Source organism: Caretta caretta, chromosome 3 (genome assembly GCF_965140235.1).
Source record: "Caretta caretta isolate rCarCar2 chromosome 3, rCarCar1.hap1, whole genome shotgun sequence".
In the NCBI taxonomy this organism is placed as follows: domain Eukaryota; kingdom Metazoa; phylum Chordata; order Testudines; family Cheloniidae; genus Caretta; species Caretta caretta.
In genome coordinates this window covers 167,761,058-167,786,853 of record NC_134208.1, presented here as the reverse complement: position 1 = coordinate 167,786,853, position 25,796 = coordinate 167,761,058, and the positions used below count along the sequence as shown (strand labels likewise).

The 25,796-nt window shown below is 44.3% G+C and overlaps 1 protein-coding gene across 1 annotated transcript; it reads left to right on the top strand.

The window, feature by feature from the left end:
- Positions 1 to 6,245: 6,245 nt before the first annotated feature.
- On the top strand, positions 6,246 to 25,354 carry TATDN3 (TatD DNase domain containing 3). The gene is made up of 10 exons (XM_075126228.1): positions 6,246 to 6,287; positions 6,522 to 6,554; positions 7,967 to 8,040; positions 10,069 to 10,150; positions 13,121 to 13,183; positions 13,737 to 13,846; positions 16,183 to 16,238; positions 17,330 to 17,442; positions 22,678 to 22,758; positions 25,169 to 25,354. The coding sequence occupies exons 1-10, from the start codon at positions 6,246 to 6,248 to the stop codon at positions 25,310 to 25,312; spliced, it is 798 nt and encodes a 265-aa protein (XP_074982329.1). The 3' UTR covers positions 25,313 to 25,354.
- The last annotated feature ends 442 nt before the right edge of the window (positions 25,355 to 25,796 follow it).

The following is a 25,796-nucleotide window of genomic DNA, read 5'->3' as shown; positions in this document are numbered from 1 at the left end:
TCTCTATTTTTTCCAGTGTGTTTATTTTGTTAGTTTGACAGCATTCTATGGATAGTCAATTTCCCTCATCTAGTCAGTTAGACTCCCGATCCCACAAACAAGTTCACACAGGTGCCTCTTGGTCTGCATGGAGCATCATTGGCTTCAGGTGGAGCCACATGCAGGTGCTGGGGTCTGCTCTTGAGGCTCTTATTGCAGGATTAAGACATTAGTCAGTTTCTTCTGCTATTTGTATGGGTCTCTCCCCTCTTGCTGAGTGGAAGAACATAGATTATCCTCTTTGACGATATAGGTGACTGCAAAACCCCAGACTGACACAAGGCCTTGAGGGCAGGGGTTGTACTTGCAACTGGTACAAATACGATTTATTTATTTTTAAGTTAGTTGAGGGTGCCCCATCAGGTACCTACAGACCATTGCCATTGAAACTGACCCTGGGCAATGGTGAGCCTCCTCAACTTCCATTGAACTCCGTGGAGGTCGAGGGCCTAACGATTGGGCCCTTTATTAATGGAGCATCTGAGAACAAGACTTTAGAAGTTACTAATAATTTTTTAAACCATCCTTAATGGGATGAAATTTCCTTTAACATTTTAAACAAAACACATGTTCTGGAGGTAATTGTAAAAACAACAGCCCCCCCGTCTTTGTATGTTTTCCTATAGATATGTAAGCATGTGGGTGAGGGCGGAGACCCACCATTTAATTCACCTTGTGCTGTATGCACTAACACACATGACAAATATCCTACATTTGATGTCATTACAGTCCAATGTTGCAAACAAATTTCAGTAAGTGAAGGAGTGGGCCCTACGTGTTCTGAGATAGCTAACTTCAGAATTCGTTACACTTACAATGACACAGGCAATACAGACGAACCAGGAATGGAACATTGACAATAAACTAAAAATACACTGAAAAGTCTGTTATCAGTGTCTACGCAGAGAGCAATACAGAAAAACATCTTAGTTAAGGACTGATAAATTACATTTTAAAATTCATCCAGGTTGATTAGCTCGTGTTATTTTTAGTCATATAAAAAGGATTTTTAAAAATTTTATGACATTTTGAAGTAATTGCAATAAGTAGTAAGCTGTGTCTACACACACAAGTTGTAATGATGCAGTATAGTTAAAGTGATATAACTCCCCCTCGGTGTGCATGCAGCTATACCAGTATAAAAGTGCCTAATGTGTATGGCAAGAGGAATAAGCCATACTGGTAAAATGCACCTTGTGTAACTGCAGCCACAATAAGGATTGCACCAATTAAACTATTCTGGTTAAAAAGAAAATTTACTCAAAGGGCCATGATATAAAAACTGTGTCCAAGAGGCTGTATTCTAACAAGGAGTTTGATGGGGAGGGATAGTTCAGTGGTTTGAGCATTGGCCTGCTAAACCCACGGTTGTGAGCTGAATCCTTGAGGGGGCCATTTAGGGAGCGGGGGCAAAAATTGGGGATTGGTCCTGCTTTTGAGCAGGGGGTTGGACTAGAAGACCTCCTGAGGTCTCTTCCAACCCTGATGTTCTATGATTCTAAGAAAGATTTTATTAAAAAAAAAAAAAGGTAAAGTTACATATAAACAAAGAATAAAACACTCAACACAATTAATGGTAGGTTTCAGAGTAACAGCCGTGTTAGTCTGTATTCGCAAAAAGAAAAGGAGGACTTGTGGCACCTTAGAGACTAACCAATTTATTTGAGCATAAGTTTTCGTGAGCTCTGATGAAGTGAGCTGTAGCTCATGAAAGCTTATGCTCAAATAAATTGGTTAGTCTCTAAGGTGCCACAAGTACTCCTTTTCTTTTTGCGAATACAGACTAACATGGCTGCTACTCTGTTCCCTTGGTGAGCGAGACAAACTTTCAAGCTACACAGAGCTCTTCCTCAGGTCTTGCTTGTGTCATAACACTGTTCTGATTGCAAGACGATGACACATTAGGACTCTGAAATAACTCGCGGGATGGTGCAGTTGCTTCTAGGGGGCTGTGTGGCCCTAATTAAATCCAGACAGTCCTGTAGAATGTGGGACATGTCGTGTGATAAACCCAAAAAGAGCCACCCAGGCTGGGGTAAGATAAGAAGGGTAGACATGCCTCTCTAGGTTAACATTAGATACAAACAGCTGCAACCAGACATTTGTAAACTTGTTACACAAGTGCAGTCTCCCAAGGTACATACAGTAGGACCTCAGAGTTACAAACACCTTGCCAATGGAGATTGTTCGTAACTCTGAACAAAATGTTATGGTTGGTCTTTCAAAAGTTTACAACTGAACATTGGCTTAATACAGTTTTGAAACCTTACTACGCAGAAGAAAATTGCTGTTTTTAACTATCTTAATTTAAATGAAACAAGCACAGAAAGTTTCCTTACCTTGTCAAATTTTTTTTTAAACTTTCCCTTTATATTTGTAGTAGCTTACGTTTAACACAGTAGTGTGTGGTACTTGACTTTTTAAAAACATGTTTGGTCTCTGCTGCTGCCTGATTGTGTACTTCCGGTTTCAAATGAGGTGTGTGGTTGACCGGTCCATTCATAGGTCTGGTGTTCGTAACTCTGAGTTTCTACTCTGTGCCAATACACAAGGTCTGATAACGAATGTAGCAGATGCAATTAGCTGTGCGTCTGATGAAGAACAAAATAACCTGCCAATCGTAATTCTCCCCAATGACCCGAATATTAAAAACTCTGTGTCATGGCATGAATGACCTGACGCCCCCAAGGACAAAGTAAATACAAATGTGATGCATCCATTGTTCAATCTAGGTCCCATTGAAATAGAAGTATGATTAGGAAGAAATGATTACACCTAGCCTTTTAGTTAATAATCTTTTTGGTCTGTTTCTCATGTCTGCTACGTCCTCTATTGGGGACCACAGTCTGTGCTTGCAGGGGATGAACTTGGTGAGCTAACATGAATGTTCTGTCATTGTGCAATTATATTTAACTCTGAAAAAGCGGTTGTGTTAACCTGAAAATTGCTGCTGGCATTAGAGGCAAATGGAAGGAAGTGTGTGTGTGACACCAAGATAGAACGTGCTGTGGTTTGGTAGTCACTGCTGTGTCCCTCTATTAAAAGGATCACTATCACTGCCTACGTGGCTACAGAGTTAACCAAATAGAGGGAGAATCTGGGCTTCTCCTTCATTTGCTTGTCAGTGACGCTACTAACATCAGGGCTCTTGCTTCAGAAGGCTGAAATTATTGAGGTGGGTGTTCCTTGAAGAAATAGTGTTCTTTAAACAAGTCAGGTAAGCAAATCTTATGAAACCATACACCCACTGTGACGGCATGCAACCTGGAACTGGTGTACCACTGAGCCCTCTGTCTTACCAGCCTGGGCTCCCTCTCACACTGTGATGCTGTGATTAGCTGCAAACTGCTCCAGATACTGCACTTAACACAGATATCCACAGGCAGGGACAAACCAGCTGGGTTACATGAATGCTTTTGCCAGCCGCTCATGAACCAACAATAGCGAGACTCCAGCCAATTCCCCACAGCTCTCCAGCCTAGGACCCCAGAGCTGTACTGTCTTGCCCTGGTCAGAAACCTGGCCAGTGTAAGTTTATTACCCAGTCTGCCCCTCCCTCAGGGTGGAGAGGACATGCACCAGTTTTTGTTCCTGAGCAGATTCCCCAAGTACTTCAACAAAAACACATTGTTTAGGGAAAGGGTAAAACAGGTTTATTAACTACAGAAAGATAAATTTTAAGTGATTATAAGTAGTAAGTGCACAGATCAAAGTTGGTTACCTAAGAAATAAAAAGAAAAATTGCAATCTGAGTTCTGTAAACTAGTCAGGATTTGAATCAAGCAGTGTCTCACCCTGATCGACAATACAAGTAGGTCTTAGATCTTCCACACACAGGCTGGAAATCCCCTTCAGCCTGGGACCCAGTTCAGTCTTTGTTCTCCAAACATGTTTCTAGGTGTTGAGTTGTGGGGGGAGTGAAGACAAATGATGATGTCACTTCCCCTCCTTTATAAGTTCTTCCAGCTTTCTGGAAAGATCTTTTGCTATGGTGAGTCAAGTAGTATCCATTTTTTTTGTGCTCCCTCTGAGAGGTCTTCACTGTATACAGTTCCTGGGGTAGTCCTTGTGAGTGTGTATTCCCCTTCATGGGCCATCATCAGTATCTGGCTGCCCCATTGTTGTACCTGAAAGGCTGGTTGTGTGTATTCCCAACCTTACAACATACTTCAGTAACATGCATGGCAAACTTCATAACTTCACAAACAATGACAGCACACCCAATCCAACTTGATATTGATGTTCAAAAGATCAAGTCTTTTAAAATGATACCTCACAAGGCATACTTTGTACAAAATATATCATAATTGTATCACCATGTTAAATATGGGGGTGCTAGAGTGTTGCTTTGGGGTACAAAGTGTCACCCCCCCAATAGTTGATGTTCTCTGTAGCTGAATCTGGGCTGAAGTCGGCTCCAGTACCTCCATTTGAATTTCTGCACTCAGTGTTACCCATTGGTGTCTTGGCTGCCTCAGACTCCTTCTTGTGTGAGATTAGGATTTGAAATGCCCCCGCATCTGAGCAAGGTAATACACAAAAGTGTCAAGAGAAGGACTGGGGATCAGGGGTCAGCACAGATGTAGTTGGGTTCCACGTTTAGCTTTCAAGACGGTTGGGAGAGGAAGGGAGGATGTCTGTGCTGTCAGAAGACCTGGCTTCTCTTCCTGGCTATGCCACCAAATTCTTGTAAAATAATAATGATGCTACTTTGCGCTTATCAAGCACCTTCCACCCCAGGACTTGAAAAATATTTTATAATTTAATTTTACAACCCCCCCATCAGCTAGGCAAACATTGCCATGGACTCGGTTTCCCATACATAAAATGGAAAGGACAATGTTAAACGACTTACCCAAAGTGATGCAGGAAGTCTGTGACAGAGCCACTAATGAACCTTAGATGACCTGAGTCCCAGCCTGGTAGCTTAAACACAAGACCATCCTGTGACACGGCCTCCCCCCGCCCCATTCTTCACAGCAGTGTTGTTATGACATGATTATGACATAATGTGTTTTATGCAAGATAAGTCAAGTGAGGTGTCATTGGAAAAGTTATGATCTACTGAGTATGATTATCCTATTTGTCTGCATGTATCATTTTTGTATCTGAAGTTAGGAATATTGACTATGTATCTGTATTACAAATGTGTTTACACTTGGGGAACGCCCACTAGGCAAAAGGCTCTCAGTCTAGATGGCTGGCTGGGAAGGGTCCATTCAGGTTAATGAGCCATTAGGAGAAAACAATAGGCCTTAGAAGAAGCTTATCTCCCGTTGGGGAGCCTTCCTGAGGATGCTGTAGACAGCCTCCAACTCATGGCTTCAGTGACACTACAGGGACGTGTGACCAGGTCACCTGGTGCTGGACTCCATCTTGGGATATCAGTGTTTTTCCATTGACTGGCGTGGGAACCAAGCTTTGAAACAAAGGGTTCCCGCCATATGCAAAGGCTATTTAAGACAGGGGAGTGACATCATCGAGGTTTTTCACTGACTCCCCACCCAAAGAGACACCTGGAAACACCTGAGGAACAAAGACTGAACTGGGGGAAGTGCTGGACGCAGGCTAAACTCCATTTAGCCTGGGGGATTCAGAACTGTAAGCAAGTGCAGCTTGCTCCTTAAGAGTCTGCAGCCTTCTTGTACCATCACTTAGGGTGAGGATTTGCTATTCATATCTGATCTATATAGTTTATTAAGCTTAGATTGCAGTTTTGTTTATTTGCTAGGTGATCTGTTTGCTATGCCTTATAATCACTTAAAATCTATTTTTTGAAGTTGTTAAAGTTGGTTTTGCTTTGTGTGGGAGTCATAACTCGGGGCAGAAAGCTCTTGTATATTCCTCTCCACATTAAGGGAGGGGGCGAATTTTATGAGCTTACGCTGTACAGTTCCCTGTGCAGCGAAAGATGGTATAATTTTGGGTTTACACCCCAGAGCGGAGTGCGTGCCTGCGTAGCTGGAAAGTTCCTCAGCTAGAGCCTTCCCATGCAGAGCTGATCACAGCGTCTGCATATAACTGCAGCTGGGTGTGTCCCTATCTGTATGTGTGCTGGTGAAAGTGCAGGCTGGCCACAGCAGTACAGTGTAAAGGGAGCCAAGGCTGGTGGGTCAGGGGCAGGGCTGGCTCCAGGCACCAACGTTCCAAGCAGTTGCTTGGGGCAGCAGTCAGAAAGGGGCGGCAGAGTTTCCGCAGCGGCAGCAATGCGGCGGCAGTCAGAAAGGGATGGCAGAGTTTCTGTGGCGGTAATTCAGCGGCAGCTTCTCTCTCCTGCCTTCCGCGGCGGCAATTCGGCGGCGAGTTTTTTTTCACTGCTTGGGGCGGCAAAAACGCTGGAGCCAGCCCTGGTCGGGGGGCTCAGTGATACCTCAGTTCCAGGTGGCACCCCGAGGGGAACCCATTACACATCCCTCACTTAAATGTAACAAAATCAGGTCTCTCAGTGCTTTGCATGATAACTGATCATTTGTGTCTTGCAGGACATAAATGATGTGATTGAAAAATCAAGAAAGGTTAGTGACTTATTTTAAATTATTACTTTTTCTGCACCAGAATCCCTTATTCATTACTCAGGACATTATTAGGATTTATTTATTATGTATTACAGGAGCACTTTGAAGCCTCAACTAGATTGTTGCCCATTGTGCTAGGTTCTAGACAAGCATGTATTAAAAGACCGCTCCTGTGCCAAACAGCTTACAGTTGTAGGCCTCGATCCTGCAGTATAGTCAATGGGATTCTACACAGGCACAGAGGGCTGCAGATGTAGCAGGAGCAGGATCCTAGATCAAGACAAGATGTAACTTGTGGGTAAAGCAAACACGCAGGTGATGGCATGAGGACGGGGTAGCACTAACCTGAGCATGTTAGACTATTTGTGGGCACAATTTGTAAGTGGTAGAGGTTTTTTGATCTGTTTATTTATTAGTGGAGCCAAATATGAAATACCCACTGAACTTTATTCTGTCTTGCCACTCCTCTACTTAATGGGCAGAAAGGGTCATTAGAAGGGCTAGGGAGGACGTTTGAATTGCAGTGTCTTGGCTGACTGTCATTATCTTCAGTAATTGCATCCCATCCAGCTGGCCAGTTTGGTTGCCTGACTCAAATTGGACAAGACTGCAGTAATACTGAGTGGTGAAGCAACTGAAAGGCTTGGGAGGGGTATGTGTGAAGCAACTGGAAGGATTAGCATAGATCATTTGGGCTCCCCAAATTCTGGGCGCAGGAACAGCAATCAAGAATGCTTTATTCTGTCAGGGTTTGGTAGAGGGGCCTACCGTCAGGGTATTCTCATTAAGGGGCCCTAGTCTCTGGAGCTTGCTTTCTTCCTTGGCCCAACAGAGCTTTGGGATTTGTCTTCACTACCACGTTAAATTGGCCATGACTGCATCGATGCAGCAAGGTCAATTTAGCGCATCTGGTGAAGATGCGCTAAGTCAACAGAAGAGCATCTCCCATCAACATAGCGTAGCGTAGACACGGCTTTAAGTCGATGTAAGTTATGTCGCTCGGGGGTGGTTTTTTCACACCCCTACAAATGTAATTTACATCGACTTAAGCGGTAGTCTAGACAAGCCCTGAATCTGTGGAACTTTAGGGCAAATTAAGGATTAGCTCTTCCCTCAGGATTTTGAGATGGGGTTGGACTAGGAGGGGCAGAGAGGCAGTGTGGCTAATATATTGTTCAATCCTGCATGGTTGGATAGGTGAGAAGTCATTTATTTTGGTACTACTTTATTTTTTTCTCCTCCACTCATTTAATGATGTATTTAACTGAAGTGAGTTTAGTGAATGTGCTCCTAGAGCAGTTCCTAGCTAAGTCGTTTATAAATGGAAACACATACATAAAACAGGAGGGAAGTGTAACTTTCACCAGTAACAAATACAGGGGTTTTTGTTTGTTTGTTTTTCTTCAATCCAGGCTGGAGTTCCAGCCTTTGTTTCTGTTACAGAGCAGCAAAGTGAATTTGAGGAAGTTATTGATCTAGCAGAAAGGTTTGTTATCTCACTGCATGCCTTGTGTCAGTAAAAAGACATCTTTTAGATCAAAGAAATAACGCTCTACTTAACACTTGCCATAGCACTTGTCTTATCTAGCTCTCCAGATTCTGGACAGAGGTGAATGGGTCTCATTATCCTCACTTTACTGATAGAAAAACTGAAACACAGAGAGATTAATTGAATTGGCCACGATCATGCTGTTGGGCCTGGTTCTCCACTGCCTCGGGCTCTGCATAGTCATTTACATCTGTGCATGGTCACGGTAAATCGACTGTTCTGATCTGGTATCATTTCACACCCACTTGGTGCACGTGTAAATGACAACACAGGGAGCTAGGGTACTGGGGAATCAGGACTAGTGATTGCATCTCAGAGCCAAGGATAAACCCCATGCGCAACTCGCAGTCCTGTGCCCTAGCAACTGGGTTATAGGGATCTCGCCGCATAAGGTCTTGCGAATGGTGTTCTTAGAATCATGTGCAACTTTTGTGCATCTCATTTAAAAAAGGATATCCAGATTACAGGGTGAGTACTGGGGAAGGCAATGAGACAGAATCTTGGCCTTGCATGTGTGTCAGCTGACAAAAATGTAAACATGTTTAGCCTGAAAAAGAAGAAACAAAGAGGTGATATTGTAATGATCTTCAGGTGTCTAAAGGTGAATGAGGATGCGGGAGATATCCTCTTCACTCCTCCAAGATAGCAGCTTGTTTCGAAGTTGTAACATTTGGTCTAGATATTATGAAGGGTTTCATCACATAGAGTTGCTGAAGTGTGGACGTCAGCCATATGATGAGTGAGGTGATGGCATAAAGGAGTTTAAGGCAAAGTTGACTATATACTTGAAATTAAGACTATACTGTACAGGGCTTTCCATGGGAGCTGAACATATGAATATAAGAGCAGGATTTTGCCTTTAATTGGAGGGGTACATGCTGAATAGCAAGCTGTTTCTGTTGTAAGGCAGGGGAATGGACCATATATCCTACAGAGGTGAGAACCTAAAATCAAGATATATTTATTCTTCCATGAGTGCTTTGTGGAGAGGGGAAGTAACATGTCTTAATTCTCTCCTCTTCTAATTCTAAGGGAGAATGGACTGCAATATGGCCTCTTTAAACAGGGTGATTGCATACAAATGAGCCTGAGGGTTGTTTTTGACTCACCATGGCAGAGAGCTGGAGAACTGGAACAGACTAACAAAGAGTATCTTTTGCTTTTATAAAAATAATGTTTGTGCATGTGTGTGGGAGAGAGAGATTGTATTTTTCTTTGTTTTTTAAAAAAAGCAAAATGTAAAACATAGAAATATCAAGAGATCAAGTAAAGTATTCATTGTTAAACATTATTGATCACCTGCATATGTATGAACTGAGTGTGCAAAGGAGCAGTCCTGGAGACATCTCTTTCTCCTAAGAATGGACAAAGCATGGGGGTGGCATTGCAGATGTCCTCTGCCTCATCAAAGTGCCTCAGCCCCACCTTGTCTACACACACAAGTTGTACCATTCTGATTATACTGCTAGAGTTAAAGTGGTGCAGCTCCACGAGGGTGGATGTATTTGTGTAGGAATGAAGGAGCTTTATATCACTGTAGCCGTTCACACATGTGAAGGGGAATAAGCTCTACTGGTATAAGGCACTTTTATATCCGTGTAGCTGTGACCACAGTAGGGGTGGTACTGGCATAGTGGTATCACTAACTAATCACACTCCTAACTCACATAGTTATACCAGTACAAAAATGTGTGTAGACAGGCCTTTAAGAGACCATCCCATCTCTAGTGGTGAAAGGGTATTTCAATCTTCCCAATCTGTTCAGTCCTTGGTGTTTCTGCTAAGAATGACAACTCAGTGCTGATTGTGATGGGTGTTCCCTGAGTGAGGACACCTCTCTGCTAGAAACTTGGCTGTGACCGCTAACTTATTGCCTACAGGCCACCAAATAGCCACTGGATGATGTTACTCTCACTGCTGAGCTAGATGTTTTAATCCCATTGACATGTTTTCCCCCTCCTAAAGGTATCCAGAGTCTGTCATGGCATGTTTTGGGATTCATCCGATTCAGAGCAGTGCAAATGGACATCGCAGTGTTACTGTTCAGGTGACTTGCCGAGCTTCCTATGCCTGTATTTTGCTAAATCAAATGAATTTCTTCATATGGGCATTTGTAACTCCACTTATGTAGCTCTTCAAGTCTTTAGAGCAGAAATCTGCCATGGTAGCAGTTGTGTCTACAGCTGTCACATGGGTGAATATGGACACTTCTCTTCTGTGCCTAACTCTAATAAAGATAATGTAATTATCACCAATTTATTGGGGGGAAAACTGGCTAGTGTGTATGTCTGATACTGCTTTCTGTTAGATGGCATCAGATATGTGCATAGGCCCTACTTAGTTAACAACTGGAGGGAGCTCTCCTTTAAGGAGTAAGGGTCTGTGCTTTCAGAGCAGGAAGGTCTGAGTTCCTTTCCTGTGAAGTTCGGAGTGCCCTTGCTGTGCAACCTGGTGACAGCTATGAAGTCGTGGCTGGCCTCGGAGTTATTACAGGTTTTTTTGCCTTTTTTGGAGATGAAGCAACAAGTAAAAAAATTAGCAAATGTGGTGAGATCTTGGAAATAGGTTAGGTGCAGGATTTGAAGCAGATGATAAAAGCTATTTAAGGAGACTTCAAGCAAGGGCCCATTTATTTTATGATTTTTATCCTGTTTTTCTTCCTTGATGCATAACTTAGTACGGCTAAGATTTTGTCATGGAGGTCACAGAAGTCACTGAATCAGTGACTTCCAGAAACCTCCGTGACATTTTCCACTTCAGCAGCGGGGCTGGAGCTGTCAGCCGGCAGGGGCCCTGCAGCTCCCCACAGCTCTCAGCTGCTGCTGGTGACAGGCTCCCCTACAGCTCTGAGGCACAAGGCAGCAGGGAGAACCTTGGAGCGCCAGAAGTGGTTGATGCTAGACCCTCCTTCCTACCCATTTTGTCAGTTATTCTTAGTAAAAGTCAGGGACAGGTCACGAGCAGTAAACAAAAATCCACAGAAGCCTGTGACCTGCTTGCAACTTTTACTAAAAATAACTGTGACAAAATCTTAGCTTTTTGCATAAGCCATCACCACAGCACCTTGTCAATAGACATGAAGGCAGTTCCTTCAGTGGCCTCCAGAGGGTGCTGTGTGATCATGATGGTCATAGTTCCCTGTGCAGTGCAGTCTTAGCTGTGCGGTCCTAGGATATTAGAGGGGCAAGGTGGGGAATACCTTTTACTGGACCAAAAAAAGCTGAAGTGCACAAAGGTACTGAAGTGCACAGTGGGTCCATATGGGAAGTTACTGTGGAGCAGCTAGTGCACTGTAAAGTCCAGGCCGGATTTGATTTAAAAAATAGTCAGGAAGACTCGATTTAATCATGGGTTTCTACATAAAAGTGCAATCTTGTTGGTTGTTAGAACTGTAATACATATTCTTCACAACTCAGAGATAGATGTAGGTTTCATTTTTAGAAGGTACCCACTATACATTTTTAAACTGATTTATTTTGAAAACTTTTCAGATGAGTTTCACAGCTATATCAGAAAATGAATGATTGTTTGGTTATTTCATTTACCAAAGGTAATTGAAGCAGATATTTATGAAGTCATTGAACTATCTCCAATTCAACAGGTTAATCATTAGTATTTGGAGGATTTTCTTGCCATGTTGTATTAGGAGGAGAACATCACCAAACAGACATTTAAATTGTTTTATTTAACTAAAACAACAACATTAAGTATTCTGGATTTTTTTTTTCAACAGCAAACACATATTTTAACAAAACAAGCATCTGTCCCTCGCTTCTCACATTTATCCCCGGACTTCTTCTCCCTGTCCAGATCTATTCCGCTCCAACAATCTTCTATTCATTGAACTTTTTGAAACTTTGCACTTTTAAAGAGAGGTAAGGGATTGACTCTGTGTACACAAATTTGAAGAGGGACAATAGAGCTGAGGTCTTATTTCTCACCTCTCTCTCTATATTTATTTATTTAAAACATTTTTGCTGTTAACAAGCATGTTACCTCCAGAGACACAAATCCACAGTTTGAGAACTGCAAAACTACTCATCTCTGGTGGTATCTTCTAGACTGAGCACTGAGTCCCATTGGGTAGATAGAAAGATTAACCTAAATAATCTATACAGAAGCCTGTGGAACCCCATAAGATTGGGTCCCTAATCCATGAACTATTGGAACTCATTTACAAAACTTTTTTTAAACATTACATGAATATATTGTCTCACACTATAGAATTAGAATTTATAATCCCTATTCCATGATGAGATATCTTTGAACTATAATGTGTCTTAATTAAAACTATCTTTAGACATGCTTTTTGGGGAAAAAACCTTTTATCAAAAAAATCTGATTTTTTTTTTAAGTTAAATCGTTGATTTTATCCACCCTGGTAAATTCAGACCCGAGCTTATGGGCACTAACTTCCATGTAGGCAAGCCCTATGGGATAATAGTGATGCCTTTTATTTATATAGCTGCTTTTGCACTTTGCAAACTGTGGCCTTGACTAATCTCTGCTGGCCCATGGGATGCAAATTGCAGCAGGAGAGGTTGCATACTGGGGCATTCATCCACAGGGGAGGACCCATGCTATTCCAACTGCTGTCCCTGTTGGGGATTCCATCAGTGGAGGGCAGCTTTACACTTCCCCCAGGACTTCCAGAGGAGCCCTGCCATCTGAGGCTGCCTTGAAGATATGCTGAATCAACACATCTTCTGGCTATTATGGCCAAGCCCCAGCCCAAGCCTGTACTTTCCAACGTAGTGTGGCTGGCTGGCTCTGGGCAGCCCAGCAGAATGACTGGGCTTTCTTTTAATTTTTAATTATAGTCTTATTTAAAGAATGGGTACTTAAAACATTCAGTAGCTGGTAGACAATTCAGTATATAATTTTAATACCTGCCTTATATTTCTGTCCTCACCATGGTCTACTAATGCCTGTTTTGCAATTTCATTGACATGCCAGGACCTCTTTTACCCCACTGGTATTTTAACGAAGCATGTGAGCTGTAGCTGGTTTATTACAGGACTTGGAACCTGCCCTTCCATTCTTTGAGAAGCACAAAGATAAACTGGTGGCTATTGGAGAGGTAGAGTGCTTTATTTGATTTCATTAGTATCAGGGTTTTCTTGACTCAGCCATTGCTCTGGTAGGCCTGTGCAATATATTGCAATCTGTGGTTTGTGGTGCTTACGTTTCTTTTTATAGACAGAAATCATATTTGCTGAGATTCAACAAACCCCAAACTCCTCTCTTATTGTGAGACTAGAATCAGGCCCCACATGATCATTTTATGAATAAGTATTGGAGATGGTCCGCAAATATATGCTAGAATCCTGCAGCTAGGACAGTGGTAGGGAGACTAGCTGAGCTGCTATAGATTTTTTCCTAGCAAAGCGTTTTTGTGTTATCTTATATATAATATAGTTTATTCTGCATTCATGTACTACTGTACCCCCAGGTACAAGATCTTATATAGAGATTGTAGTGCCTTCTAATCTTGTCTTAGTTATAGTGGTTTCTCATAGTAGCCTACAGCATTTGAAGTTTAATGTACTGAAAGCATTAATTCTCCATGCATTTTGAAGTTTACTTAAGATTTCATAAACTTTGTATCATCCCTTAACTGATTCTCATTGCAGATTGGTCTAGACTTCACTCCATGGTTTGTGTCCACATCCCAGCAACGTGAGGAGCAGCAGAAGGTCTTTGTGTTACAGCTGGATATAGCTAAACAGCTGGACCTGCCAGTGTGAGTCAGAACACCTCCAAGCAAAGTCTTCCTCATATATCAAATCTTAACTAAGCTCAGCACCTGTTTCCTAAGTCACAGCTCCTGGAGTGCAGGAGGGGCGGTAAAGCATATTGATAATGATGGGTTGTTTGGATTATTTTTAGTCAAAATATTCAATAGTTTAAGGTTAAAAAGAAAAATAACAATAATAAAAGGTGGCTTACATCTGGGAAGCCAGAGCCTGTGTCAAGAGATTAGGGCTGATGAATGTTCCTCTCTAGCTAAGTCATCATTAAAAATGTGGGAGACTTGCTGGCATTTCTTCTGAAAGAATTGTTTTTGAAAGGAGGTGTATTTTCCATGTGTACACTTTTCATCTTTTGGATAAGAACTGAGCTATGCTCCCCAAATAAAACTCGATGGGGGTTAGACTTGTATTATTTCAAGGCATCATTTTATGTCCCACTTCTGCACAAATTAAGTCACAGGATGACATTCTGTTCCCTTGAAATGAATGGCAAAGCTCCCCCACAATTCATTAGGGCCAGGATTTCAACCAGAGAGAGATTTGCCACAGACTTCGATGGGAGCAGGATTCGGCACATGCACCCACCACAGCAGAGAGAGACCCTCTTATTTAAACTCCTTGTTGTCCAAATTTAGGTTTCATGCCTCTATGTATGTCATTTACATTGGAAAACTCGCCCCCTAATCCAGAGCTTTTATTGGAATAACGACCATGGCTCAGATTCTGATCTCTGTTATGTGGGTGTAACTCCAGCGGTGTCAGAGGAGTTACACTGGCATGAATGAAATCAGCATCTCTCCCAGAACTCTCTATTCCATGAGATAGGTGGTTTTCCACTGTACTTGATAAGTGAACATTTAGGGGGGAAATAAGAGTATTATTAAAATAAACTGAGATTTTTATATTTAATTTGATGATATCGAGTTCAGCATCAGGAAACAGGAAGACAAAGACCATATTACTTTATTCTCTTCTCCCTATATGTGTAATTCTCCTAACTATCAACAGGTATTCAACATGCAAACCCCACATCCGAGGAGGAGAGGGGGATAATTATATGTATCAAGTACCTCTCCCAAGGTGCTTGGGGCACTGTACAGGAGAATACAAACAAATCCGATCAAAACAATTGGTTCTTAAAATTCAGACAGAGGAGGGGAAATGAGGACAGGAAGAAGGGGTTGGAAAAAACGTGGTCAGCAGTGATAATTTAAAAGAAAATATTTCAAAAAGTAAAAGACCATATCCTTTGGTGCAACATGGCCACTTTGCACTGCACCTCCAGCATATTGTGGTCATAAAGCCAGTTTAAATGGCCCAGGGAGGCTCGTCAAGTGCCGGGGGGGGCCCTCGGGTGGTGTAATACCAACTTGTTGTACTTGATCCCCTTGCAGCTGACTTAGCAGATAAAAGGGGGCATGGCTGGAGAAAGGAGTGGGGAGAGACTCTAGAATGCCTCTGTGCCATGATTATCCTGGACTACTGTTTCTGGCCCCTTTTAGCTTTTCAGGTTAGGGATAATGGCCTGGACAGAGCAGCACCAGCACTGGGGCAGTGCAAAGGAGAACTTTAAACCACGTGTACCCCTCACCCCATTTTGCCCCCAAATGGTAGGAACTTTAAAAAATGGGGATGGAGAACAAAATCTCTTGGTTTGTAATTCTTTCTTTGTTTCAATGAAAGTAACTTTTGTGTGGTAGGGTGCCGTGTTTATTGTCTTCCAGTGATTTCCAGAACAAATGTGTTTAGTTTACCAGTGAAAAGATTTGCCCCCCCTCCCCCCCCTCAGCTGCCAGCCCTCAGATTCAACCCTTGACTTGAAAACCAAGCTGGGTTCTTTTCTTCTTTGCATCAGCGCCACTAATAAACATTCTGCAGGTCACATGAAGCCCTCAGTGACTGTGCAGTGTCATTGTCTTCATTCAGTTTATGTCAGTGAAACTGGTTGGTACTAAGTAAATAGTTCTGATGATGATGCAGTAGGAGGAAAGGAATCCAGCTTGCTCTCCCTTAGCTGTGTTGGCTCTGCATGGCAAACAAGAGTAACACCTTATTTTTGTCACTAAATTCAGCAGATCTGACTCTAAATACACACGAGGTGCAGACCTGGTGAGGAAGAAGGTGCCGTTTTTCTATAGCTGTTTTTTCAGAATAGAACCAAATCTCTTCACTTTGCCAGCAGTGCCAGTTGTAACTCTTGTTTTCCTGAACAGTAATGTTTTCTCCTTAAGAGAGAGAGCTTATTTTCTAAAAAGAAATCACTTTATATTAAAAAAAACACCAGTGTTTCTCTGCTTCTCTGAAGTATGTTTTTTGTAATGACCAGAAACGTGCATTCTCGTTTGGCTGGGAGACAAACTATTGCTTTTCTTAAGGAGCAAGGTAAGTCTCGCTTTCCATTCTGATCAAACCCTTATAACCAGTACTGATTGTTGTTGCACGAAGAAATCCTTAACTGCTCTCTGGGCCTGTTTCTGCTCTTACACCAGTTAGATGCTGGTGTAATTCAATTGATTTACCTTTGTAACTGGGAAGAAAAGTGAGTCCTTTACCTCAGTTTACCTGTTTGTAAAATGGAGCTAATAATGCTTCCCTACCTCACGTGTGTGTCCTAGAACTCCATTCATTAAAGTTTGGAAACTATGAGTGGAAGATGCTGTGGAGCTGCCAAGTTTACGTATTATGCTCAAGGAGTGACAGTTTCTGCAGAGTGGAAAACCTCTGATGAAACAGAATTGTTTCTTTTTTTTATTGTAACTTTTTTTGTGAGTGAATCAAAGCAGCCTTTGTCTCAGCATCAGCTTCCACTACACTCTTTGAATGGAAGCAAGAAGAGTACGGTGTCCAGATAGCTTTATTTCTCTTTATGATTTGTTTCCAGGAGATCTGTAGATTGAAATTTGGCCTATGTTGTGAAGAAAGATACAATTAGACTATGTTTAAAATATTTACTTATCTACATCTCTGTGCATATTACAAACACAATTAATGATAGCAGGACAGAAATAAGCTGCTGAGGGACAGAAAGGCTGCGGAGGTAGGTAATTGACTGTGGAGCCTTTCACCTCTAATTACAGGTTCCAGTTTGGCCCCGGCAGATGCCAACTGAAAATTGTTACCACTGACAGCTCTCTGGTGTTGATATGAAGTGAATTTGGTGGTCTTGGTCCGGTTCCCAGTGGATACATGGGAATCAGAGTCTGCACCTTTGTTGGCAGGCCCAGCAGAGAGGTCACAGGTGAAATCAATTATGTTCTCACTCGTCAGGGAGGGATCCTACAAAGCCATGGTTGATGCATATTTTGCCTGTGGATAAATAAAGGACTTCAGGACTGAGAGCCAGCACTAAAGTCTCTTACAATTAAAACAGAAAAAAAACGTTCATGATACAAATCTTTACTGTGGTGCTGTTAAACTCGTACAGCCTAGCTTTAGTGTCTTTAGGCTTTTGGGGTTTCTTCTATGTGGTGCAGGTATTTGGAACGCACTGCTTCATAACTTTGCTGGCAGACCCTCTGTTGCCCTGGAAGGAGTACAAGCTGGCTTTTGCTTTTCTTTTCCTCCAGCTGTCACAAGGAATGATCAGGTAAGTCCCTGGAAAGTTCATGGACTCTGATTCAGTATAGTTTTAATTGGACTGCGTGAGAAATGACGTTCTGCATTGGCTCAGGTATTGGGGGATGGTATTTGGGAGGGTAGGGTGAGGCAGAGGGCAAGGATGCCCCTGGGGACATGCATACAATGACATGAATTCTCATGCCCACCAAGGCCCCTTTATGCCACTCTGGCAGTAAATTGCCTTTGTACATAACATCTGTAAACTACATTTATACCCCCTTTAGGGCACATTTACTCCTCCAGAGCAATGTAGATGAAGGGGTGAAAGTAATATTAAATTCTTACCAGTACGGGGGCCGGCTCTGGCCCCTGAAGGGTGCGGGGTCTCGGGCAGAAGGGGCGGGGCTGTGGGTCAGTCTCTCCCAGCCAGCCCCATCCGCACTGCCTGGCTCCCACCTCCCGGGGCTCTGGTGGCGATTTAAAAGGGCCCAGGGCTCTGGCCGCTGCTTTAATGTCGTTGCCCCTTCTGCCTTCCCCGTTGGCGGTCCCTACCGGCAGGGCTGCTGACGGGGAAGGGGCAGCCATGTGAAAGCACTGCTGCCACAACTCTTTAACGTGGGCTGTGTACAGTCGGGCACTGGCTTCTTACCGGTACACCATACTAGCCTGTACTGGCCCACTGTCACCCCGTGTAGATGGGCCTTCGTGTAAAAGAGAATCGGGCCCAGTGTGTGTCATAGGCACATGTGATACCCATACTTCCTCAGAGACACTTTCTCTGTTTATATATAATCAGGACAGAATTAAAGTCAAATGAAGAATGGCAAGTCTCTGCTCCAGGAAGCTTACAGTCTAAATCACCCATAGCTCAGCAAGGAATGCGGGGAGGAACATATGTGGCCTTTTAGTTCTTGTTGGGTTTTTTAAAATGAGGATTAATTAACTTAATATATTGCAGCGTGGAGGAATGATGGGGCTACGGCTATAGAAGAACACTTAGCTGGGGAACCATGGTTGGAACATGATGATGGAGCTAGAGCTGGCGTTCCTAACAAACCCTTTTGGGGTTAATGGCATTAACGATCTTTACACACTGATGTTTTAAATCCCTGACATTTGGGTTTGGTTAACTAACTGTTGTGAGTTTGGAAGAAGGGTTAGAATAAGGAGGAAAGCGATGTGGCATGGTGCATGGACAGGGTCAGGGATGGAGGATGGCAAGAGAAAATGTGAAAAGCTGCTTCTCCAAGAAGAAGACAAAGACAATTCCCCTCTTGCTTACAAGGATGTAAATCAGGAGTGAGTCCATTGAAACCAGTGAAGGTGCATGAGTGTGCAGCCAGTGTAAGGGAGATCAAAATCTGGCCCAAAGGCAGAATCAAAGTGAGCTGAATTGGTAGTGGTGGTGTTTGTGCTGCAGTAATGCTCCTAAGCACCAGTTAGAGGCTTTGTTCTGGTAGGTGTAATGCCGACAGACCCTGGTTGTTGGTGGGCGGGATCGAACCTGGGGCCTCTGGAGTTCAGTGCATGAGCCTCTACCTCATGAGCTAAAAGCCAACTGGCTGTTAGCTAAGGCTGTAGAGCAAACTCACTTTCTCTCTAAGTGGTCTTGGTGCCACTAGATGGGACAGAACACCACACCCAGAAGGTGTGTGGGTTACATAAGCGCTATACAAATACATAGGGGGAGACAGTCCCTGCTGCCAGGAGTTTTACAATCAAAGGCCTGGTCTGTAGCACTTGCTGCTAAGATCAGTTGAGCTCTACCAGTGTTACCAGTCCCAGCAATGCTGTTTTTAACATGGTCATATGACTCTGCTGAGTATCTGGTGGCCCATTTACACTAGGGCACTCAGTGTTGCTAACACCAGTGGAACTGAACCACTGTTAACATCAGTGGGAGATTTTCAGAGAATTACTCTGGCATAGATAGGGCCTAAGGCTTGGATCCACAAAGGGACTTAGGCATTGTGAGGCTGAGCATTGCAATGCCTAACTCTTAGGTGCCTAGTAAATCACAGGAACAACACTGCGATTCACAAAGTTGAGTTAGGTGCCTCAACTCCCTATACACTGACTGGGGAGAGACAAGTGCCTTAGAATGGGATCCACAAAAGCCAGCACACAAAGTGGGGAGCTGCCTAAGATAGCCAATGGGGGATGCTAATGAGAGGGATGTGTCCTAAGACTTGCTCCTCTCACAGGGATAGGCACCTAAGTCCAGCCTGCAGGGATGCGCCTATCTCTGCTAGCCATCCACAACTGGCAACCTCTCTCCTGGAGTCAGGTGGCTTAGGGCCTGTGAGAGGGTGTAACAAACTCACACTGGAGCTGAAGAGGTTAATGAGAGCCGATGCCATCAGCCTTACCCCACTACACCTGCAAAAGGTGTCAAGCCTGGAGGGAGGAGTTAAAAGGCCTGAACATGGCTCAGTTGGGGGCTGACTAGGAAGGAGAGCAGATCAGCAGGAGAAGGCTGGCCTGCTGGATCCTCTGAGCCTGGGACTAACTGGGGAAAAGAAGCTAGCTGAAGGAGAAGGTGGCTGAGGCCCTGCAGTGAGCTTAAGCACAAATCCAGCTCCAAGAAGGAGAGCTGGGGGGACTCCTGTCAGAAAGAGGTAAATGGGAAGGACTGTTTAGCAGCAGCTGGGCTGTATTTCACAGGCTGGGAGCAACTTTGAGGAAGCTCCTCAGTAGCTAGCTGGGAAGAAGCTGTGGGGAGCCACAAATTCATGGCAGTATTCCCATATCTATGGAAGGTGCTGACAAATAGGGAAAGGTAGGGGCAACCCAAGGTAGTGGCGAGGGATTGAACAACAAGCCCATAACCACCTAAACAGGGTCCCTGGGCAGGAAGCCAGAGGAGAGGCTGGGCCTGGATTCCCCTATCTCTCCCACAAGACCGAGAGGGGAAGTACAGGCTTGAAGATTGGAAGAGACAGGAATGATGAGTCCAACACGGGGGCCGAGGGCCTGGCATAGAAGCCATGAGACTTTGTGCTTTCCTGTTTTGAGGGACTATTGGCTTACTCCAGAAGGGATGGGAGTCTAGGTGACTCAGCTGGAGGGCTGAGTCGCAAGAAGACGCAGACTACTGCAGAACCAGACTGGTTGTCAGCTGGGGCCATTGAAGCATGAGAGCCTGATACACCATGCCCTGCCACCGGGGTGCCAGCTGATGACTTAGGTGCTTACAGCCAAAGGCGCCAACTCCGTGGGTGCTCCAGGGCTGGAGCACCCACGGAGAAAAATTAGTGGGTGCTCTGTACCCACTGGCAGCCAAGCTCCCCTCCCCACCCCCCACCTCACCTCACCTCCGCCTCCTCCCCTGAGCGTGCTGCATCCCCATTTCTTCCCCTAGCTCCCAGCACTTGCCACCTAAACAAGCACTGGGAGGGAGGGGGGGTGGAGCGGGAATGCAGTGCGCTCAGGAGAGGAGGCGGGGAAGAAGTGGGGCCAGGGCGGGGATTTGGGGAAGGAGTCCAATGGGCAGGGAGGGGGTGGAATTGGGGCAGGGACTTTGGGGAAGGGGTTGGAATGGGGGCGGAGCAGGGCTGGGAGGGGGTGGGGCAGGAGTGGAGTCGGGGCAGAACCAGGGGCAGAGGGGGGTCAAGCACCCACCGGCACCAGCGGAAGTTGGCGCCTATGCTTACAGCAAGTCATTTCTTGTAAGAATGAGTTAGGTACCTGGCTCAATCCTTGCAAAATCCAGGGCACCCCCAGGCCCACTTTATAACTTTTAGCCCAGTGGTTAAAGCACCCATTTGGGTTGTGGGACACCTGGGTTTAATTCCCTCCTCTGCTAGAGGGGAGAAAGGATTTGAACAGAGGTCTCCCCACCACTCAGGAGAATGCTTTAACCCCTGAACTATGGGATAGTTTGATGTGCACCTCCCTGAGTTTAGGTGCCCACAGGGTGTGGTGGGAGTCTTATGGAGCATAAAATTGGGACTGAGGTGCCTACGTCAGGGGGTTAGGTGCTTATGTACCTTTGTGGATCTGGGTCTAAGAGCATAGAGCCCCTCGGGAGGCGGAGCGGGGCAGGACGCTGAAGGTCAGGAAGTGGGATCACATTCATACCCTATCTAAAGAATCTCAGACTTTGCAGGCTGTCATCTAGGGGCCTCATTCTGATCTCACTTAAACATATTCTACATCAAAGACACTCCAGTGGAGTTACTCTTGGCATGGCTCATTCCTACCTTCTTGTGTCAAGTACCTGAGGCAGGATTTGAGGTTCATTCCCCTCCTCCCCATACACCTAGTACAGCAGCGGTAAAGCAGTTAATCTTTCATTTCTGTACAATGGGTTTTCCAGATCTCTTCCTGTTCATACCCAGGCCTGCTACGTAGTGCCAGCTGAATTTATCCTTGTCCCTTGCTGCACTGCTGACTTGGGCTCAAAGTGCTGCTGAGACAGCACAACTAACTACTTGGTGAGAGGAGAGTGCCTTGACTTGCTCACAACCATGCTCCTTCTGGCTGATCACAGTGTTAACTGAATGAGTCATGCCAGTGCCTCTCAGCTGGACGATTGGGCCCAAGCATCCAAGGAATCACAAGGCTGTTAACTTATTGATTCCTACACCAAATGACCAATTCTTGTGCCGAGACACTGAGCCCTCCCACGTCCAAGCTACCATCTGCCCCATTGTCCTTTCTCTGATCTTCTGGTGGAGTGAATCCCTTTACCTTTCACACCAGCCCTGAGAGGGGCTCGGATACCATGGCAGTGAGCATGCTGTAACTGCCTAGACAAAGAGAGAGAAAACCACAACCCACCCCATCTACCTGAAGTCATTAGTTTAATGGTTAGGAGAACAGGAGTCCACAGGATGTTCTTGACTGTGGGTCTCCTACAACACCAGCCCAGCACCTGGCTGGCTGTTGTACTGTCTTTCCCAACCACAGTAACGTGTCATTCGGTGAGTGGATGTACTTAATAGAATGTTAAAGACAGCTTGCATTTAGAAAAGATTAACAGACATTTGAGGGGGATGAATATTCACAATCCTTGTAGTGTGGTAGAGGCTCTGATGGGCAAGTATACTCTGCTTAACCTTTGTGTTTGCAGCTCACTGGAGGCATAGGATTATTCCCAGTGGCTTAAACAGCCTATTAAATGCCAATAAGTCAGACTTGTTAGCCATTAACTGATTTTGTGTGTGTAAATGTATAGTGTGCTCCTTTCTATATTGATTAGTGCGACGAGAACGGACTCTTACCTGTGTTGTTTCTTGTTTTATTCTCCTGTCTTTACAAGCGAGCAAAGTTAATAAGACAGATTCCACTAGAGAACATTTGCTTGGAGACCAACTCACCCTCTCTTGGCCCAAAGAAAGAGGTACAGTAAGTAAAGTATGTAGCTTACTAGTTTAAATCCTAAACCCTTCCAACCTGCATTTTAGAAATGAAGTGACTGACTGTTAGGGTTCATGCACTCTAATGCATTTGGGGTTCATGCTCTCTAATGCCCTGACTACTAGCCATATGCAAGATGCAAAGAGAGGTCCCTTCCCTCACATTAAAAAAGAAAAGCCAAAAGAATGTCAGGAGAGAAAAATATTTCTTGGTGCATATACTACAGCAATATTTTTCAAACCATGGGTCACGGCACGTAAGGTGCTGGGTAGCTCTGGTCAGCACTGCCGACCAGGACATTAAAAGTCCTGTCGACGGTGCTTCCCAACTAAGGCAGCATAGTGCCTACCTTTTCTGACACCGCGCTGTGCCCCAGAAGCGGCCAGCAGGGGGGCCACGGGGCTCTGCAAACTGCCCCCACCCCGAGCACCGGCTTTGAACTCCCATTGGCTGGTTTCCGGCCAATGAGAGCTGGGGGGGTCGGGGGGCGGTACCTGTGGGTGAGAGTTGCGCGAAGCCGCTCGCAAACCTCTGCCTAGGAGCCGGACCTGTTGCTAGATGCTTCTGGGGTGCAGTGCCGTCCGTGGTCCTAGGACAGGCGAGAAGCCTGCCTCTGTACCTGGCTGTGCCACTGACTAGGAACCGCCAGAGGTAAGTCTGCGCCCCAGCCCTGAGCCCCCCCAAACCTGGAACCCCTTTCCTGCATCCCAAGCCCCTCATCCCTTCCCCACCCCAGAACCTGCATCCCCAGCCTAGAGCCCTGACCCCCTCCTGCACCCCAACCCTCTGCCCCAGCTCTGAGCTCCTCCCACACCCCAAATCCCTCATCCCCAGTTCCATAGGGTCATGGGCATCAACAATTTTCTTCAACTGGGTCCCCAGAAAAAAAGTTTGAAAACCACTGTACTGTAGGGTTAATTTTGCTATCTCACTGGGTTTACATTGCTGTCACTCCATTGACACACACTAAGAAATACATAGTTTAACCTAGATCTCAAACACCACCCCCGGGCGCCTCTGAGCTCAAAGGGGCACTGTCATGTGAAATCAGATCATTAAAATAATTGTTTCCTTCTTTGTATTGTTACCACCATCACAGGTAATTAACACTACAAATTTTAGAAATCTAATTTGTCATCACTAATGCTGTCTGTGTACATTTGGCACTACATTTAGCTTGGAAAACAGACTAGTCAGTTTCTCGTTCTGCCATTTTGTGCTAGTGCATGAGAGCCAGTGTTCAGGATACCAAACTGCACAGGAATGTTTACACTCAAACAAAACCCACATTTTAGTTTGTTTGTTTTTTTTTAAATTTTTGAAATCAACATGAAAATGTCTCTTTAATAGATTAGAGCCCGCAAGGTGCTGAGCAATGCTTGAACATGTTGTGTGTTGTGAGTCCATGTTGACTTCGGTGGCAGTTGAGATGTTAGGTACTGCATGGGGCATCTTACCAGAAGCATATGACTCCAGGATCTGCACTGGCTGTCTGTTAGTCTCCGGGTGGAGTTTAAGGTTTTCGTTATGACCTATAAAGCCATTAATGGCCTGGGACAGGCCTGCTTGGAGGATTGGCTCTTTCCCTGTGCCACACTGCAACAGCTGTGGTGAGCAGGGACATTTGAGGTGGATCTCCCCTCATTATAAAAGAAAGAGCATCTGTCTGAGAGCTCCAGGACTCTGGAACTAACTCCCCTAAATAGTCCAAATTTGGTGACGTTCTGGCCATTCTTCAAACAGGTGTTTTTTATGAGGTTTTTGGAGAGGGTTGAGGTTTTGGTTCCCGCAGCAATAAACAAGTGGAAAGGAGTTTCTGGACTCTGGCTGCCTGAGTTCCTGTGAAATGATTTCTTAATGCTGCTGGGATTTTATTGTAGCATCAGTGATGTCAGAGTGCCTCAAGCCTTGGTTAGGTATTGTTTTTATTACTTTAAATAAATAAATAAGTCGCATGGGTTTTAGTTAAGCACTCGACATCTTGCAGGATCAAGGCTGATATATATAGAACTTCAAAGAACACAGCTTTCTTCCTGCTGATAATCTCCACAGAGAAGTTTCAGGAACTTCAAACTGTTGCTGAATATTTATTCTTTCTCAGCAACAAAAGAAGTAGAATTTCTTGAGCTTGATCCAGCTGTTGTCTTTAAAATATAATGAAATTGCCATAGAACTATGGTCGTGTCAGATCCAAAACTGCACAGTATCAGGCTGACTCTTCCATCTAACTTATCATAGAGCCTAGTTGTGATTTAAGATTTGTAAATGCCAGTGGTGACCTTTTTGAAGTAATTAACGGAAGGGAGGGACTCAGTCCTATGGGTCCTGGGTAAGCTAGGCTGATCTCACTTGGTTTCTTGTATAGTGTAACCTTGTTGGCAATTTTCTTTTAGGAGAGAAATGAACCAGAGAAGATCAGGATTGCTTGTCAGTACATTGCTGCAGTGAAAGGATTATCAGTAGAAACAGTCTGTGAAGTAACAACATGTAATGCCCTGAAGCTGTTCCCCAAAGTTCATCAGCGGTTGAAAGAATGAACACTTGCCAAACAACAATAAAATGAGAGCATCCGAAACACAGCTCTGCTCTGTAGTTTGTGGTTTGGGGCTTTATTTTATATTACTTTTTTTTTACAGTGTACATATACATATTTCATGCTACGTGGAATTTTTGTATGACCAAAATGACATCTTAAAGAATAAAAAGCCCAATAAAGTTTTACCTATTGTATTTATACAGGTAGGCTATTTTACTGTTGATGAGGTGAAAATCAGTTACGATTAATAGTTTGAGAGCAGGCTGATGGAAAATAAGAGAGCCACAAGACTGCAGCTTTCCATGCCTTTTATATAGATCAAAAAATCCAGTAATGCTTATTTCCATTGGTATTTAAAGAGGAATCTTCTGAATCTGGACTCTCACGTCTTATAATTCTGCACCTTTCTCTGCTATTTGAGCCAAACTTTTGCATCATATTGGCATATTGAGACCACAGCATTCCCCTAGCTGGTGCTTTCCAGA

Coding starts and splice junctions, on each gene's coding strand:
- TATDN3 (XM_075126228.1), top strand. CDS start 6,246: ATGCGGCGGCAGTCAGAAAGGGATGGCAGAGTTTCTGTGGCG. Junction 13,184..13,736: donor AACTGGTGGCTATTGGAGAG/GTAGAGTGCTTT, acceptor TTCTCATTGCAG/ATTGGTCTAGACTTCACTCC. Junction 22,759..25,168: donor CTCTTGGCCCAAAGAAAGAG/GTACAGTAAGTA, acceptor ATTTTCTTTTAG/GAGAGAAATGAACCAGAGAA.